Here is a 20,010-nt window from a genome sequence, read left to right as displayed (position 1 = left end):
GCACTTTCAACTATCTGTTAGGAAACCCGAGTCTAGCTTTCTTCTTCACACCGATCCCGAAAGAAGAAGAAAAACCCTCAAATCATCGACAAAAGGACGCAAAACAAAACTGCTTATAAGTGTAAGAAAAATGCAAAATGCGCACTAGAGAAATCAAATTATGAAGAAATCTATGAAAACAAAAAAAAACTGACAAAGGAACAAAAAAGTAAAACCTCCTTAAAATGCATGAACAATGTTGTTATATCGTATAGATACGTTTATCGAAACAGATCCGCCAATAAAGGATATTTAAATGGAAATGGGGTGTGTTTTATTTTACACTTATTTTATGTATTTTCGAAAAATCCGAAAATTTGTCCCAAGTGCTGACAACCAACTCATCTCTCCATACTGTCCATACAAAAAAGATCTTCTGGGTGTACCCCATTTGGCATAATGGGTTTTCCAGAAGGACATTTGGCATAATGGACGCTTGGCATGATTGGTCCATAACATCCGGGATGTTTGGCATAATGGACATTTGGCATTATTACTAGCTTGTTTTTATTAGTTTAATGAGTATTTTTCATTTTAAAGTTTTCAAATTTATTGTTTTTTTATGTAACTCATAGATATTATGTTTTTTTGACAAAGAACTTTGTCCTAAGGTTTCTATACGTGGTGTCAATCCAAAATTTTCGCGAAGCGAAAACGTTACGTGACGAATTCCCCTCTCGGCAAATTTCCCCTCTTTTTGGTGCACGCTGGTTGGATGAACGGACGTTTCCCAATCAGTCAATCGAGAGACGTGAGATTGATGTATCTAAATTCACCCCCACTCCACCTCATAATTTTCGGATCGTCGACGAGCCAACAAAACTAGGCTCGGTCGGTCCCGAAAATTCATTCTTCTGCTGGACGTCGACGAGAACACATCAGAAGCAGATGGCCTGGTGGCCTGGTAGCAGACGGCCTGGAGGTCCGAGAGCAGATCAGATGGCTTGGAGGCAAGGACCAGCTAAGCGACATGCCAGTCGCGGGAGTCGATCATTGGAACTGGCCACCACATGGACTGGAGTGGCCGTAGGCCCCAGGGATGTTCCGATGGGGGGACATTTTCCGGACCGTAAGAGTTGGGGCAATATGGGTATCAAACTTTATGGTTTTTGATACTGGACATGAAATTTGACATTTTGGCAGTAGTGGCCACAATCCGGAGTGGCCGGAGGCCCCGGGGATGTTCCGATGGGGGGACATTTTCCGGACCGTAAGAGTTGGGGCAATATGGGTATCAAACTTTAGGGTTTTTGATACTGGATATGAAATTTGACATTTCGGCAGTAGTGGCCACAATCCGGAGTGGCCGGAGGCCCCGGGGATGTTCCGATGGGGGGACATTTTCCGGACCGTAAGAGTTGGGGCAATATGGGTATCAAACTTTATGGTTTTGACGTAGACTTACGTCTTTGTCGAAGGTACTGGGGTGCCATTTCAAAAAACCCGGGCCGAAGGCCCTGGATTACTGCGTCATCCGTCAAACGCTTATATCTTCCTTCCCTCTAATCGAATCGACACGATTTATGTTCCATTCGATTCGAAAATTATTCAGCAATTTGCTATAAAACTTTCATTGTTGGCAAAATAGTTTAACTATTGAAACAATTGAATGTTTTAAAATGTTTTCAAAATGCAGAGATTTTGCAAGCAAAATGAGCGCTTCCCACTCACGGACGGGAATGTCAAGTACCTATTTTGAGGGGAAAATCATCCGAGCAACGCGACCGAGTGTCGGTCGCGAAAAAGGAGGGGAAGTAGCCGGCCGAAAGGCTATATAAGAACGCGCGCCAGAGCCCATTCTATCATTCACGTCTCAGACGTCGGACCGACAGCAACAGCAGCAGCAGCAGCAGGAAAGCTCTGCCCAGAGCAGCAGCAGCAGGAGAGAGACCAGAGCAGCAGCAGCAGGAGAGAGGGACCAGAACTGGAAAAGAAGCGCGCATCGCCTTCTCGTCGTCACCGTCAGCCAGTTGCCTCTCGATGGCCGGACCGTTTGGATCTTTCGTGGTTGCCGTGGTTCGGAGTTGCCTCACTCCCCGTCCCTCGTCCCACCCGGGACGAGGCATCAATGAGATGAGGCGCGCGCCTGCTGCCTTCCTCTGAAGAGCCTCTCGTGGGTCAAGCCGTGGTTGTGAAACAATCAAGACATCCAACTAGCTCGTCGCAGTCGCGGCGAGCGCTTCTGAAATTACGTCGTGTCCAATTCCAAACTGTTGAAAGAGTTGCCCTCATCCCTCGTTCCACCCGGGACGAGGCAGCGAGCTAATTTCAATTTAAATTTCAGGAACAAATTTTGGTCTTCGGGGGCGACGGAATGCACAGCTTTCTTAGGCTGCTCTCGCAGCAAGCCGTGGTTGTGAAACAATCAGGTAGGGGATGAAGACTTGCCAACTCTTCGGAGTTGCCTCACTCCCCGTCTCTCGTCCCACCCGTGATGAGTCGGTGAAATGCCTTTCAGTAACTAGTGTTGGTCTTCGGGGGTGACGGATTGCACAGCTTTCTGAACCCCTCTCTCCCCCACATTATGGTACCAAACTTTCATTCGGTTCGCGAAAAAATCGTTTTTCGTTTTTCTCTCCATTCGATGTTTCCATTGTTTAAATAAGGCTTTCTAGTCAAAGATTTACCAACACATTCAAAGTATGGTTACATGACAGTTGAGTTGACTGGAGTGTTTAAGTTCTGTTTTGTCGGGGGGTCCATCTCCCATTTACGATCTTATTCCGTTAATGTATTTCAAGTATCTAGCTAATTCTTCAAATTAATATATGGAAAACCCTATGTCCACATATCTAAATTTTACGTAAGTCTACGCCATTCCGGTTATGTCTGTGACATAACTACTTTGACTTTTTGATACTGGACATGACATTTGACATTTCGACAGTAGTGGCCACAATCCGGAGTGGCCGGAGGCCCCACGGATGTTCCGATGGGGGGACATTTGCCGGACCGTAAGAGTTGGGGCAATATGGGTATCAAACTTTAGGGTTTTTGATACTGGATATGAAATTTGACATTTCGGCAGTAGTGGCCACAATCCGGAGTGGCCGGAGGCCCCGGGGATGTTCCGATGGGGGGACATTTGCCGAACCATAAGAGTAGGGGCAATATGGGTATCAAACTTTAGGGTTTTTGATACTGGATATGAAATTTGACATTTCGGCAGTAGTGGCCACAATCCGGAGTGGCCGGAGGCCCCGGGGATGTTCCGATGGGGGGACATTTGCCGAACCATAAGAGTAGGGGCAATACGGGTATCAAACTTTATGGTTTTTGATACTGGATATGAAATTTGACATTTCGGCAGTAGTGGCCACAATCCGGAGTGGCCGGAGGCCCCGCGGATGTTCCGATGGGGGGACATTTGCTGGACCGTAAGAGTTGGGGCAATATGGGTATCAAACTTTATGGTTTTTGATACCGGACATGAAATTTGACATTTTGGCAGTAGTGGCCACAATCCGGAGTGTCCGAAGGCCCCGCGGATGTTCCGATGGGGGGACATTTGCCGGACCGTAAGAGTTGGGGCAATATGGGTATCAAACATTATGGTTTTTGATACTGGACATGAAATTTGACATTTTGGCAGTAGTGGCCACAATCCGGAGCGGCCGAAGGCCCCGCGGATGTTCCGATGGGGGGACATTTGCCGGACCGTAAGAGTTGGGGCAATATGGGTACCAAACTTTATGGTTTTTGATACTGGACATGAAATTTGACATTTCGGCAGTAGTGGCCACAATCCGGAGTGGCCAGAGGCCCCGCGGATGTTCCGATGGGGGGACATTTGCTGGACCGTAAGAGTAGGGGCAATATGGGTATCAAACTTTATGGTTTTTGATACCGGACATGAAATTTGACATTTTGGCAGTAGTGGCCACAATCCGGAGTGGCCGGAGGCCCCGCGGATGTTCCGATGGGGGGACATTTGCTGGACCGTAAGAGTTGGGGCAATATGGGTATCAAACATTATGGTTTTTGATACTGGATATGAAATTTGACATTTCGGCAGTAGTGGCCACAATCCGGAGTGGCCGGAGGCCCCGCGGATATTCCGATGGGGGGACATTTGCCGGACCGTAAGTGTTGGGGCAATATGGGTATCAAACTTTATGGTTTTGATACTGAACATGAAATTTAACATTTCGGCAGTAGTGGCCACAATCCGGAGTGGCCGGAGGCCCCGCGGATGTTCCGATGGGGGGACATTTGCCGGACCGTAAGAGTTGGGGCAATATGGGTATAAAACTTTATGGTTTTTGATACTGGATATGAAATTTGATATTTTGGCAGTAGTGGCCACAATCCGGAGTGGCCGGAGGTCGCGCGGATGTTCCGATGGGGGGGGGGGACATTTGCCGAACCGTAAGAGTTGGGGCAATATGGGTATTAAACTTTATGATTTTTGATACTGGACATAAAAAGTTGCATTTGGCCATTATCTGAAACTAAGCAGTTAAAATATATTGCTTATTAGGCAGGAAGTAATAAATAGATTACTGCGATGCACATTTTTTTATGCCACTGCGAAAATCTGTTTCTGGAAATTTAAAATAACTATCACGTAATCATTAAGAGCCCTGTAAGGGTAGTTTTTATTGTCTGCTGTTCAAATTTCCTTTACTGCCGCCGATTGCTTGCAACAGCCCTGCAAAAACATTCCCGCATCTTGGTAACTTTCGAGTGGTGAAGGAAAGTAAATTGATTTCACTTCGATTTCTATTTCAGCTCCACTTGCAATTTCCGTCCCCTTAGTTCGATAGGACGGTTATTATAAGGGGGGAATTTGGACCGGACATTCTAATCGAAAATTTCAACAATCATCTTGCAAAGTTCTTTGTCATACTGGTCATGTGTAACATAACCACCTGCACCTTTTTCTTCTAAAAATCAAGTACGGTAATCTGGGAAGAATTGGAACAGCTGTTTTAGCCTTGATACAAGCAACAAAAATAGTGCATTAGTATTTCCCTAATAGATGTAAATTGTTCCATTGTTTAAATATTTCACAATAAAGCTTTTTAGTGAAATCAAAAAAAAATATAAAATTTAGTGTAAAGAAGGGGAAATCTTTGATAGCTTTACATTTTTTCCCCTTTTCAAAATGTTTCGGTGTAAATTTTTTTTTAAACAAAATTTTAAATTTTATTTAAATTTTAACTTGAAGAAGGGAAAATCTCTCAATAGAATTTCATTTTTGCCTCCTTTTTTAAATCAATCTAAAGAAGGAATGTAGATTTAGCTCTTATAAAGTTTTTCATTCAATTTTCCCTTCTTTTTTATATTCAACTTGAAGAAGGAAGAATCTCTTAAAAATGTTCCCTTTAAAAATTTCTCTTCATTCCTGCACATTTTTCATCTGTTTTGTTTTTTTTTTTTTTTACTTTTGCTATAAAGTTGATTATGTAACTTCCCTTTTTTATATTCAAAATTCAACTTAAAGAAGACAAAATTATATTTAAATACTTTAATACAAATTTAATTGACTTTTTTTAAATATAAGTAGGGAAAATACATTAAAATAACGCAATTATGAAACATTTAAAGAAAAGAAACATGAGCAATTATCAACGAAATCGATCTTTTTTTTTATTTTTATTTTTGTAGTTTTTAACCCAGCTGAAACTTTTTTGGTGCCTTCGGTTTGTCCAAAGAAGCCATTTTGCATCATTAGTTTGTCCATATAATTTTCCATACAAATTTGGCAGCTGTCCATACAAATAAAAAGTAAGAAAATTCAAAAAACTGTATCTTTTGAAGAAATTTTTTGATCGATTTGGTGTCTTCGGCAAAGTTGTAGGTAAGAATGAGGACTACACTGAAAAAAATGATACACGGTGAAAAAAATTGTGATTATTAAATTCACTTTTTGTCACTAAAACTTGATTTGCAAAAAAAAAAAAATATTTTTTTTTATATGTTTTAGGGGACATTAAATGCCAACTTTTCAGAAATTTCCAGGTTGTGCAAAAAATCTTTGACCGAGTTATGAATTTTTGAATCAATACTGATTTTTTTTTAAATCGAAATATTGGTCGCCAAAATTTTTCAACTTCATTTTTCGATGTAAAATTAAATTTGCAATCAAAAAGTACTTTAGTGAAATTTTGATAAAGTGCACCGTTTTCAAGCCATTTTTAGGTGACTTTTTTGAAAATAGTCGCAGTTTTTCATTTTTTTAAATGAGTGCACATGTTTGTCCACCTATGAAAAAAAAATATTTTTGGTTAGCTGAGAAAATTCTCTATATTTTGCTTTGCTGAACTTTTTTGGTACGACCCTTAGTTGCTGAGATATTGCCATGCAAAGGTTTAAAAACAGGAAAATTGATGTTTTCTAAGTCTCACCCAAACAACCCACCATTTTCTATCGTCGATATCTCAGCAACTAATGGTCCGATTTACAATGTTAAAATATGAAACATTCGTGAAATTTTCGAATTTTCGAATACAATATTTTCAAAAAATTTAAATCATGACTAACATTTCAAAAGAGCCAAACATTCAATACCACGCCCTTAAGCTGAATTTTCAATAAAAGAATTGAAAATTTCATAAGCATACTCAAAAGTCAAATATTCAAAAAGTACATCTTTTGTGAGATTTTCACTTAGAATTTCAAATAAAAGAAGGAACACAATTTCATAAAAACTCAATTGCCAAATGTTTAAAGAAAGAAAAATCTCTTTAGGTTAAAAATATTAAATAAAAGAAGGGAAAATTGCATTAAAAAAAATCATAAAAAAAACTTATGCAACAAAACAAAAATTGCTTCACAACAAATTTTGTTAACTGAAATACCAGCAACGATTGCGGAATCTTTAGCAATTGATCTCGTTTACTGAAATTTCAGTAAATGAAAATTCAGTGAAACTTTACCGAATTTCAGCGAAAAAAAAATTAGTGAGTTTGGCTTGTTATTTCGGTTTACATATATATTTTTATATTTTTTTTTTTTTGCAATATTCGGATTCAGGAGGGTCAATTAAGTCTAGATTCATCAAAGCCTGATCAGTCATATTTATAACGGATTATTGTAAACATATTTTTGGGCAAAACAAAATCAATCGAATGAAAAATGCAATCAAAAAACCTTATCAACGTCAATGCGGATTTACACTTTCAGCAGTTTACTCTAGCTCCCATTCTGAATGTTTCCAGTTATTTTAAAGTAGGTTTATAATCAAAGCTTAATTAAAGGGGAATGTTTTTTGTTTAAGTATGTGGTGTTTATACTTTTTTATTACTTTGTTTGCGAGGTTAGTTTTTAGGATGTTCAATCAAAATCTTATTAATATTTATATTATTATCAATTTTAATCATCTATTTTAAATATTTCAAAAAAGCGTAACTCCTTAAGCCATCCGTTAATCAGTGAAAGAAAAAACAAAAAAAAACTCTTGTCATTCATGAACAATGCTTGAAAACATTGCCCGCACAGAAATGAGCAATGCAGACTGGTTACTGGCGGTTTAGCAATCAACCAAGATAACCCTTCCCAGGTCAAGCTTGTCCAAAATGCATGCAACGTTACCACCGATCTAGGCTCGTCTTTTAGTTTAATATTTTAAATCTGTCTAATATTGGAACAAAGATTTTTATTCCAAGACACGTCTCGCGTAATGTTTAATTGACCACTGATATTTCTTGTAAAGACTCAGAAAATCAGAAAATGTGTCAAAATATTTTAAACAAAAAGGACATTCCTATATTTTGGCCAGCCAAAAGCGACCCGAATTTCAGTTGACGAGCACTCGACAAACAAAGCAGAAGTGAGACAAGATATTTTGGATTAAGTGAAAAGACATTATCTGAAACGAGAAACAATACTTGTGTTTTCAGATAATTACTTCTTTTATCTGCAGTCACGAGTCTACTACTCTGAAACAGTTAAAATGTGTGGTTGTTGAACAAAGAAATCATTACAAAATTAACGATCAATTTTCCACAACTCAAAACAGGTTCTCAAAATTGACCTTGGAACTGCTGAATTCCCTTTCGGCTAAGGAATTTCACACAACGTTTGGAAATGTGGTCGAGTGTCATCCGGAGGCAGCCGTAGCTTGTTCCAAAAAGTTGCCATTCGCTAGTGTTGACGCCGTGATCTCGACCTTTGACGACTATCTCCACACAGAAAAAAAAATCGTGGTAATATTACATCTGGGAAGGGGTACATCTTTTATGTCAGAAAAAATGTGTAATTTTACCTCTAAAAATGGTTAAAATTACCCCATATATGAGGTAAATTCACCTCTAATAATGTGTAAATTTACCCTTGAAAATGCTGAAATTTACCGCTAAATAGTGAAAATTATAACTAAAAATGTGTAATTTTTGTCATTTTTTGTAGGTTTGAGAGGACAGATATCGAATTGTCGTTGAATACGACGAACGTAAACAAAACACATTCAGATGAATCATTTTATTTTTTTATATGGGTTTAGCATAAAATTGCGATAGTTTGCAACTAAAGATGAGAATATCCGGAATCTTTTTCAGTTTATTCGAAAGATGAATGATATGCTGGCGCTGTTACTAGACAAGCGTTTGCTTCCTTGCTGCTGCCGGAATCTTGAACCAGGACAACCGACGGCCCGATGATGGCGACGTCAGTGTTCATAAGGTCCAACACGCACTATAGCTTCTGCTATGAGATTGGAATGTACCGGTTCCGGAAGTGCCGGGATCTTGTTGCGGAGATAAAGCACATCGTAGAAGCGTCGGTGCGGATTCTGGAAAATGGCTTTTGTTTAATAATCCACCCTTTCCATCAAACTCATCAACTTTTATACGCACCGCTCGATAATCACCACCTGATTATCCTTGTTGGCTGGAATGGGCTTGGCGTTCATCTCCCAGCCGTATCCGGCCCACCGGTAGATCGATTTTTGACCTGCTGCACAACACCGATCGAGCTTATCGGATTCGCGCCTAACTTCCGGTTTAGAACCTTACCGATCAGAATCATGTCGAAGCTAATTCTGCAATTCGTGAGTCAGTGAAAAATGTGTCGAAAGGTTAACGGAGGTTTGTCCGCAGCAGCCAGCTGGTTTAGAGCGAGCATGTTGATGGCCGCTGGGATGGTTCCAGGATCTGAAAATTGAGGGAGAATGAATGAGTGAATGATGAACACCTCCATCATTTGGTATGCTGTACCTCTGTGTAGAATGCAAATGGTGCTTCGATGGGATCATTGGCCTCCGATTCTGGTGATACTGTCAATAGCGCAGAAGAAGTATCCACGGTTTGCAGCACCGACTGTTTGCTGAACTTCAGAGGGATTTGTGGGGGAACTTAGTGAGAGGGAAGCCAAGGCAAAGGAAACGTTCCTTCCATAAAATCGGCGCCGGCGGTTCGACTGATGTATTAATCTTTGGGCCACAAGCTGATCTACTTGTCGTTCAGCTTGTGTTGGAACCAGCCGGGGCCGGATGGTTGAGCCCAGCAGGCATGACCGAACTGGCTAATTGAGGGACTGATTGATGTTGGGGATTGTGACCTGTTGGGCAAAAAAGACCATTTTTATTGTTGTTATACGATCAATCTTTGTACTCATCTCATCATAATATTTACCTTTTTGTCTGGAGTGACGGTGTGGCAGATATTCATAGTTTGTCCTCCTGACAACTTCCGTCTCCGCCGTGACTGCGGCGTAGGGAGACGGGATTTTGAGACTCGAGACGAAACACTTCATCTTCCAGTTCCCGCAGTTCCAATCCGATCTGACCCCGCCGTTTTAAGTCAACGATCATCGAAAGTAAACCGGTTAAATTACACCCGTTGGTCCGAAAACACGCCTCCGGCCACCGAAATTTGAGAAACACTTCGAAAAGCACAACCCGCTGGCCACTTCGTTCTTCCTCCTCAGAATCTGCCTGGATTGTCAGATGAAAATATTCCGTGGCTTACGGGAACCCAGGGCACGCGGAACCTGTACCGCGATAATTTTACTTTGGCCACACCAAACAAGCACTCTAGCAGCAGTATTTTTCCCCCGCAAACAAAATAATACTTCCGCGACGTGTTGGGCGGCTTTCTTAAAAACAACCAAATCAACAAATTTGACAGTTCTCAAATTGGGAGTCGGAGGAAAGTTCGAAAAACTGTTGAATGCAATATCGCATCGAAGAAGTCGAAAAATTACACCTTCCATCTAAATATTAAACATTTTAAGAGTAAAATGTGATAGGCAAAATTTTCGGGTGCAATTCATCTAAAACAGATGTAATATTACACATTCCTTTTTTAAACATTCCATTTTACAGCTTCCATTTTTACACAATTTTTTGCTGTGGCAGCAACTGAACGTTGAGACCAAAACTCGCGTCCTGCGCTCATTTCCCGATTTGGCCGGAAAGTTGCTGGACAGTCATCAGCTAACGGAAGAATCCACCTACGAGCATGCTTGTGCCGGCTTGGACAAGTTGATGGCCGAGGACCGGGATAAGCTGACGACTCTGAACCGGAAGTTAGTGCACCAATACTTTGCCTTTGACTCACCTTAAAATTCATTTTTGTTCTGATTTCGATTGTAGATACCAGGACAAGTTTGGGTTTCCGTTTGTTATTTGTGCCAGAGAAGCGTCCCGGTTTGAGGCCATTTTGAACGGGATCACAACAAGAATTCACAACCTTCCAAAGCAGGAGCTGGAGACCGGAATCGGAGAGGCGAAAAAGATTTGCCGACTCAGAATTCTCGAGCTGGTGGAACGTGATTAGATATGAAGATATTTCGCTTACTTTTTCAAAAGGTCCTATGTACATAGGAAACCCATGGCGCATTTGTTGTTTTGGAAAAGTAATCTAGATATGATGTAATCGGGGAAGAAAAAAATATGATTAAAAGAGTGAAATAAATTTGAATGCTGGTAGATCTAACAAAATTTTTGGACATTCAGCAAGATAAAAACATAATATAGCTCGTAAGGATCTGTTTTCTAAAAAATAAATATAAAGTTCAACTAATGTTAAACATTATCTATATATATAAAAAATTTCGACGGTTTTGTTCGAACGCGAATCAGTTCAATACGGAGTGTCGGATCGAGGAGCTCTTTGTTGCGTTGGGTTCGTATAAGCCCAAGGAAGGTTTATACGCTAACTAACTGATACTTTGGCCATTCTGGGACCGATTCCGGAGCATCGGCAAATTGTATGGGAAAGGTTACGTAAAATCAAATTTTGATCACAGGAGGCGGAATAAGCAAAAAAGCAAAAAACGTCAACAAACAAAAATCAGGCAGAGCGAAGTTTGTCGGGTAAGGCTTGTGTTATGATAAAAGTTTAGATGTAAAAATACTGTAATTATTTTTTCTTGTTTTACTTTGACAACATTTATCTTTTTCAGTAAATAAGCTTCTATTTATAAGCTTTTTTTCAGAAAAAGACAAATGTTTGTCATAACTCCTTAACTTTCTTGAGCTTAAGGGTTTACAGTAGAGCGTCCAATTTCCCGTCCCGGGAAAAAAATTCCCGGGAATTCCTGGGATTTCCCGAAAAAAAATATTTCCCGTTTCCCGGGAAATTTGTAAATTTCCCGGGAATTCCCGAAATTCAAGCAGAAGTATACATTTTCTTAAATTTTTGGAATTTTTTATTGAAATTGCTCTGAAAAAATAATAAATGAACAAACTCAACATGATTTTGTTCTATTAAATGTATTGTTTTGTTTATATCAGATTATCAGAAATTATGATATCAGAATTATTTCTGATAATATTAATTTTAGAAGCAATTGGGAATAGATCTTGCTTAATGAGTATTAAATTATTACAATTAGGTAAGCTTTTAGCAGATTGATGTTTTATCAAAACAATATTAACTCCTTACCTCCAAATTAAAATTGAGATTTTCTTACGTTTTTGTTTACCATGATCAAATGAGATGAAAATCGAATTTGTGGAAAAAGAATTAATTCAACTGGTTGAATACCTAGTACCGTAATCTGGGGTGAATCGGGACTACAGTCTGAATAGGGACAGCAGTTTTTAGAGCACTTAAAGCTTTTAAATTTGGAAATGGATGTACACATTTTGTTGGCCTGAGTCTGTTCTAACCGAAACCAACCAGAAAGATCAAAATATTGTGCTCCAACATGATTAAAACTGTTGTCCCAATTCGCCCCATGTGTCCCGATTGACCCCAGTTTACGGTACTAAAGAAATTACAATTTGAAGTTAAAGAATTGTGGAGCACTGGTACAACTACAGGTGTTAGAGGGTTAAATGTGTAAAAATAGAAGACTTTTTGTAGAATGATGTTAATTCATCGTATAATTTAAATCATGTTGCATAATAATACAAAAAAAATCATTGAAAAATTACTCTCTATTATTTGTTCTTAAAAAAGGTGCAGGTGGTTATGTTACACATGACCAGTATGACAAAGAACTTTGCAAGATGATTGTTGAAATTTTCGATTAGAATGTCCGGTCCAAATTCCCCCCTTATAATAACCGTCCTATCGAACTAAGGGGACGGAAATTGCAAGTGGAGCTGAAATAGAAATCGAAGTGAAATCAATTTACTTTCCTTCACCACTCGAAAGTTACCAAGATGCGGGAATGTTTTTGCAGGGCTGTTGCAAGCAATCGGCGGCAGTAAAGGAAATTTGAACAGCAGACAATAAAAACTACCCTTACAGGGCTCTTAATGATTACGTGATAGTTATTTTAAATTTCCAGAAACAGATTTTCGCAGTGGCATAAAAAAATGTGCATCGCAGTAATCTATTTATTACTTCCTGCCTAATAAGCAATATATTTTAACTGCTTAGTTTCAGATAATGGCCAAATGCAACTTTTTATGTCCAGTATCAAAAATCATAAAGTTTAATACCCATATTGCCCCAACTCTTACGGTTCGGCAAATGTCCCCCCCCCCCATCGGAACATCCGCGCGACCTCCGGCCACTCCGGATTGTGGCCACTACTGCCAAAATATCAAATTTCATATCCAGTATCAAAAACCATAAAGTTTTATACCCATATTGCCCCAACTCTTACGGTCCGGCAAATGTCCCCCCATCGGAACATCCGCGGGGCCTCCGGCCACTCCGGATTGTGGCCACTACTGCCGAAATGTTAAATTTCATGTTCAGTATCAAAACCATAAAGTTTGATACCCATATTGCCCCAACACTTACGGTCCGGCAAATGTCCCCCCATCGGAATATCCGCGGGGCCTCCGGCCACTCCGGATTGTGGCCACTACTGCCGAAATGTCAAATTTCATATCCAGTATCAAAAACCATAATGTTTGATACCCATATTGCCCCAACTCTTACGGTCCAGCAAATGTCCCCCCATCGGAACATCCGCGGGGCCTCCGGCCACTCCGGATTGTGGCCACTACTGCCAAAATGTCAAATTTCATGTCCGGTATCAAAAACCATAAAGTTTGATACCCATATTGCCCCTACTCTTACGGTCCAGCAAATGTCCCCCCATCGGAACATCCGCGGGGCCTCTGGCCACTCCGGATTGTGGCCACTACTGCCGAAATGTCAAATTTCATGTCCAGTATCAAAAACCATAAAGTTTGGTACCCATATTGCCCCAACTCTTACGGTCCGGCAAATGTCCCCCCATCGGAACATCCGCGGGGCCTTCGGCCGCTCCGGATTGTGGCCACTACTGCCAAAATGTCAAATTTCATGTCCAGTATCAAAAACCATAATGTTTGATACCCATATTGCCCCAACTCTTACGGTCCGGCAAATGTCCCCCCATCGGAACATCCGCGGGGCCTTCGGACACTCCGGATTGTGGCCACTACTGCCAAAATGTCAAATTTCATGTCCGGTATCAAAAACCATAAAGTTTGATACCCATATTGCCCCAACTCTTACGGTCCAGCAAATGTCCCCCCATCGGAACATCCGCGGGGCCTCCGGCCACTCCGGATTGTGGCCACTACTGCCGAAATGTCAAATTTCATATCCAGTATCAAAAACCATAAAGTTTGATACCCGTATTGCCCCTACTCTTATGGTTCGGCAAATGTCCCCCCATCGGAACATCCCCGGGGCCTCCGGCCACTCCGGATTGTGGCCACTACTGCCGAAATGTCAAATTTCATATCCAGTATCAAAAACCCTAAAGTTTGATACCCATATTGCCCCTACTCTTATGGTTCGGCAAATGTCCCCCCATCGGAACATCCCCGGGGCCTCCGGCCACTCCGGATTGTGGCCACTACTGCCGAAATGTCAAATTTCATATCCAGTATCAAAAACCCTAAAGTTTGATACCCATATTGCCCCAACTCTTACGGTCCGGCAAATGTCCCCCCATCGGAACATCCGTGGGGCCTCCGGCCACTCCGGATTGTGGCCACTACTGTCGAAATGTCAAATGTCATGTCCAGTATCAAAAAGTCAAAGTAGTTATGTCACAGACATAACCGGAATGGCGTAGACTTACGTAAAATTTAGATATGTGGACATAGGGTTTTCCATATATTAATTTGAAGAATTAGCTAGATACTTGAAATACATTAACGGAATAAGATCGTAAATGGGAGATGGACCCCCCGACAAAACAGAACTTAAACACTCCAGTCAACTCAACTGTCATGTAACCATACTTTGAATGTGTTGGTAAATCTTTGACTAGAAAGCCTTATTTAAACAATGGAAACATCGAATGGAGAGAAAAAGTCAAAGTAGTTATGTCACAGACATAACCGGAATGGCGTAGACTTACGTAAAATTTAGATATGTGGACATGTGGGTTTTCCATATATTAATTTGAAGAATTAGCTATATTCTTTAAATAGATTTACGGAATATGATCATGAATGGGAGATGGAATTCAGCTAAGGGCGTTATTTCGGGGTGGTTTTCTTTCAAATTGTATGTAGTGTTTGGTGGGAATGATGAACAAGAAGAACTCTTTCGTGAGAAAATTGGTGGCCCTAAAAAGGACTGATTAGAGTTGGGTGGTGGCGTTGGTCGCAAGGCTCGGTCTTGGCATCAGGCTCGATCTTGGCGTCAGGCTGCAGCCGGGAGATGTTCTGTCCAGATGGGTGATAGGCCGCGGTGGATGCTGCAGGTGCTGGCGTTGTTGATGGATGCGAAACCGACAAAGTTGTTTAGGAAAGCGTGTAGTATTTGCAAATGATTGTGGTGCGAAATTTAGATTAGGCTGGTGTATCAACCAAAGTCAAAATCGGCCGATGATAACTAAAATACGAAACATACCTTCGTGACAGTGTTAGAACATTTCTACCAAAAACAAGGTCAAGGCATGTGCGCCCAAATGTCGTTGTCTGTAAAGGATTGGAAAGCAGATCAAGCTTGAGGTACTCTTTCATAAAATCAACAAATTTCAAATTTTCCGGTTTGAGGATATCAATGTTAAAATCCCCAGACACAACAATGCGGATGTCCTGCTTTGCATACCAGAACAAATTCCGGATCAAGAAAGAAATTTTCTGTTTGTATGTTGCACTTGACGAAATATACACAACAACAAACAATGTTTGAATCCCATTTTCTGAAACTTTTGTGGCACAAATATCCCCAAACGAATCAGCCTCGAGTAAAATTGGATCATGTTCCTCACTTAACTGCTCAAGATCGTGAGGCATGGCCGTCGAAGAAGACGAAAAGAGAGGAAAGAAAGAGACGAAGGAATTTTAGCGAGCCGAATGGGGGGAGGGGGAGAGGGGGCATAGGGGTTGGGGGCGAGAGCAGCCTCAGAAAGCTGTGCAATCCGTCGCCCCCGAAGACCAAAATTTGTTCCTGAAATTTAAATTCAAAAAATTAGCTCGCTGCCTCGTCCCGGGTGGGACGAGGGCAACTCTTTCAACACTAGAATTTGATGAGACGTAAATCTTTCAGAAACGCTCGCCGCGAATGCGACGAGCTAGTTGGATGTCCCGATTGTTTAACAACCAAGGCTTGACCCACGAGAGGCTTTTCGGCGGAAGGCAGCAGGCGCGCGCCTCATCTTGTTGATGCCTCGTCCCGGGTGGGACGAGGGATGGGGATTGAAGCACCTCCGAACCACAGCAACCACGAAAGATCCTAACGGTCCGGCCATCGAGAGGCAACTGGCTGACGGTGACGACGAGAAGGCGATGCGCACTTCTTTTCCAGTTCTGGTCCCTCTCTCCTGCTGCTGCTGCTCTGGGCTGAGCTTTCCTGCTGCTGCTGCTGCTGCTGCCGGTCCGACGTCTGAGACGTGAATGATGGAATCGGCTCTGGCGCGCGTTCTTATGTATGATTTCGGCCCGCTACTTCCCCTCCTTTTTCGCGACCGACACTCGGTCGCGTTGCTCGGATGATTTTCCCCTCAAAATAGGTACTTGACATTCCCGTCCGTGAGTGGGAAGCGCTCATTTTGCTTGCAAAATCTCTGCATTTTGAAAACATTTTAAAACATTCAATTGTTTCAATAGTTAAACTATTTTGCCAACAATGAAAGTTTTATAGCAAATTGCTGAATAATTTTCGAATCGAATGGAACCAAAATCGTGCCGATTCGATTAGAGGGAAGGAAGATATAAGCGTTTGACGGATGACGCAGTAATCCAGGGCCTTCGGCCCGGGTTTTTTGGAATGACACCCCAGTACCTTCGACAAAGACGTAAGTCTACGTCAAAACGAAAAACGATTTTTTCGCGAACCGAATGAAAGTTTGGTACCATAATGTGGGGGAGAGAGGGGTTCAGAAAGCTGTGCAATCCGTCACCCCCGAAGACCAACACTAGTTACTGAAAGGCATTTCACCGACTCATCACGGGTGGGACGAGAGACGGGGAGTGAGGCAACTCCGAAGAGTTGGCAAGTCTTCATCCCCTACCTGATTGTTTCACAACCACGGCTTGCTGCGAGAGCAGCCTAAGAAAGCTGTGCATTCCGTCGCCCCCGAAGACCAAAATTTGTTCCTGAAATTTAAATTGAAATTAGCTCGCTGCCTCGTCCCGGGTGGAACGAGGGATGAGGGCAACTCTTTCAACAGTTTGGAATTGGACACGACGTAATTTCAGAAGCGCTCGCCGCGACTGCGACGAGCTAGTTGGATGTCTTGATTGTTTCACAACCACGGCTTGACCCACGAGAGGCTCTTCAGAGGAAGGCAGCAGGCGCGCGCCTCATCTCATTGATGCCTCGTCCCGGGTGGGACGAGGGACGGGGAGTGAGGCAACTCCGAACCACGGCAACCACGAAAGATCCAAACGGTCCGGCCATCGAGAGGCAACTGGCTGACGGTGACGACGAGAAGGCGATGCGCGCTTCTTTTCCAGTTCTGGTCCCTCTCTCCTGCTGCTGCTGCTCTGGTCTCTCTCCTGCTGCTGCTGCTCTGGGCAGAGCTTTCCTGCTGCTGCTGCTGCTGTTGCTGTCGGTCCGACGTCTGAGACGTGAATGATAGAATGGGCTCTGGCGCGCGTTCTTATATAGCCTTTCGGCCGGCTACTTCCCCTCCTTTTTCGCGACCGACACTCGGTCGCGTTGCTCGGATGATTTTCCCCTCAAAATAGGTACTTGACATTCCCGTCCGTGAGTGGGAAGCGCTCATTTTGCTTGCAAAATCTCTGCATTTTGAAAACATTTTAAAACATTCAATTGTTTCAATAGTTAAACTATTTTGCCAACAATGAAAGTTTTATAGCAAATTGCTGAATAATTTTCGAATCGAATGGAACATAAATCGTGTCGATTCGATTAGAGGGAAGGAAGATATAAGCGTTTGACGGATGACGCAGTAATCCAGGGCCTTCGGCCCGGGTTTTTTGAAATGGCACCCCAGTACCTTCGACAAAGACGTAAGTCTACGTCAAAACCATAAAGTTTGATACCCATATTGCCCCAACTCTTACGGTCCGGAAAATGTCCCCCCATCGGAACATCCCCGGGGCCTCCGGCCACTCCGGATTGTGGCCACTACTGCCGAAATGTCAAATTTCATATCCAGTATCAAAAACCCTAAAGTTTGATACCCATATTGCCCCAACTCTTACGGTCCGGAAAATGTCCCCCCATCGGAACATCCCCGGGGCCTCCGGCCACTCCGGATTGTGGCCACTACTGCCAAAATGTCAAATTTCATGTCCAGTATCAAAAACCATAAAGTTTGATACCCATATTGCCCCAACTCTTACGGTCCGGAAAATGTCCCCCCATCGGAACATCCCTGGGGCCTACGGCCACTCCAGTCCATGTGGTGGCCAGTTCCAATGATCGACTCCCGCGACTGGCATGTCGCTTAGCTGGTCCTTGCCTCCAAGCCATCTGATCTGCTCTCGGACCTCCAGGCCGTCTGCTACCAGGCCACCAGGCCATCTGCTTCTGATGTGTTCTCGTCGACGTCCAGCAGAAGAATGAATTTTCGGGACCGACCGAGCCTAGTTTTGTTGGCTCGTCGACGATCCGAAAATTATGAGGTGGAGTGGGGGTGAATTTAGATACATCAATCTCACGTCTCTCGATTGACTGATTGGGAAACGTCCGTTCATCCAACCAGCGTGCACCAAAAAGAGGGGAAATTTGCCGAGAGGGGAATTCGTCACGTAACGTTTTCGCTTCGCGAAAATTTTGGATTGACACCACGTATAGAAACCTTAGGACAAAGTTCTTTGTCAAAATGCAAAAATATATTCAAAGCTTGCTTCAAATATTTGAAAACATTGGGTTGTTTAGAGTAAAACCAACACTTAAAAAGCTTTACCATTTGTTCAAGAGTTAGAACCAGTATTTGTCATGAAAAACATAATTTCTGCATGTTTTTTTTCTCCCATTTCAATAAACTGGTCACAGAGGCAAGTTTAAAATTTCTCATCAAAAAATACCCAAATTTTCTTGTAGTTGAATCATTTTTTACATGCAGTCAAGCTGTTAATTGATCTTCACACTTATTTAAACCATTAATTTTGATGTCCTATACAATTTTGTTGCATAATATTAATTAAAACCAAGATCATAACAATTCTCAATAAATTTAAAATTTCCCGGGAATTCCCGGGATTTCCCGGGAAATTGGCTGAAAATTTCCCGTTTCCCGGGAAATTTGGAACCCCGGGAAATTGGACGCTCTAGTTTACAGCAACGAAGAAAGTTGTTGTCTTATTATTCCAAAATTGTCAAACTTACGGACCCAATCCCGCAAAAACGCGATTGTAAAATTAGTCAAACTTTGTTGTAAACTGTCCACACTTTAGGGGATGAATGAAAAATCATATCGATAGTTCGCATAGTTTTGAAGATATTACTAAAATGTCTGTAACAAAAATCTGGGTGCAAAAGCTCTGGTTGATGTGCACCGTTAATTTTTTTATGTTAACAGTTTTTGTTTTAAGAAAATTTTACTTTGGAAAATATTATTAAGTAAAATATTATGCATCGATGGTTCAATATTTTAGACTAATCGACGTTGTCGTGCTATCTTGTCGCACTCACTTTTTGGCGTTCACAAAATGGCGTTTCTTAACTTAACTTCTTAACTTAATTGGGCCCAAAATGTACGTGCGACAAGATAGCACGACAACGACGAAATCGGGATATATTTTTTAAACGCGGTTTTTGGGATTTTCACTATAGACGAAAACAAGTTAAAAAGTGGTTTAACCCTCTACCGCCCAATTTTTTTTCGAATTTTTGTATATTTCTTTTTTTAAGGATATCATTTTGAGCAACTTTTGTTCTACGAAAAAATTTACTTCTCTTGTTTTATGTTTTTCTTGTCTTATTTTTAGTTATTTAATTTGCATAAATAAATAAAATCAAAATAAAATAAAATAAATTATCTTGTTTAGTTTATGTTTGTTTTTGGAAGGTTATTACATTTTACCTTTCAATTTTTCATGTTTTTACAGTTACTTTTTAAATTTTTTGCTTGTTTTGACATTTTCTGCAATAAAATGGCACCATTAGCCTGGTACAAATTTTATTTAAAGATTTTGTCACCCCACCCAATCGGCCCGTAAAATCAGGGAGCAAAAAAGTTCAAATTTTTAATTGAAATTTA

The 20,010-nt window shown here is 41.4% G+C and overlaps 1 protein-coding gene across 1 annotated transcript; it reads left to right on the top strand.

Moving 5' to 3' along the window:
- Positions 1 to 7,446: 7,446 nt before the first annotated feature.
- LOC120420608 (2-oxo-4-hydroxy-4-carboxy-5-ureidoimidazoline decarboxylase-like) lies at positions 7,447 to 10,788 on the top strand. Its single transcript, XM_052708038.1, has 4 exons — positions 7,447 to 7,938; positions 8,003 to 8,170; positions 10,339 to 10,509; positions 10,577 to 10,788. Coding segments are annotated over exons 1-4 (525 nt in total). The 5' UTR covers positions 7,447 to 7,936; the 3' UTR covers positions 10,761 to 10,788.
- The last annotated feature ends 9,222 nt before the right edge of the window (positions 10,789 to 20,010 follow it).

This window comes from Culex pipiens, chromosome 2 (assembly GCF_016801865.2).
Source record: "Culex pipiens pallens isolate TS chromosome 2, TS_CPP_V2, whole genome shotgun sequence".
NCBI lineage: Eukaryota > Metazoa > Arthropoda > Insecta > Diptera > Culicidae > Culex > Culex pipiens.
Note: the sequence above shows the minus strand (reverse complement) of the source record. Positions and strands in the feature narration are given on the sequence as shown.

Excerpts from the sequence above, each read along its gene's own strand:
- LOC120420608 (XM_052708038.1), top strand. Across the intron at positions 8,171-10,338 it reads ACCTTTGACGACTATCTCCA|GCAACTGAACGTTGAGACCA; the intron begins CACAGAAAAAAA and ends TTTGCTGTGGCA. Across the intron at positions 10,510-10,576 it reads CTGACGACTCTGAACCGGAA|ATACCAGGACAAGTTTGGGT; the intron begins GTTAGTGCACCA and ends TTTCGATTGTAG.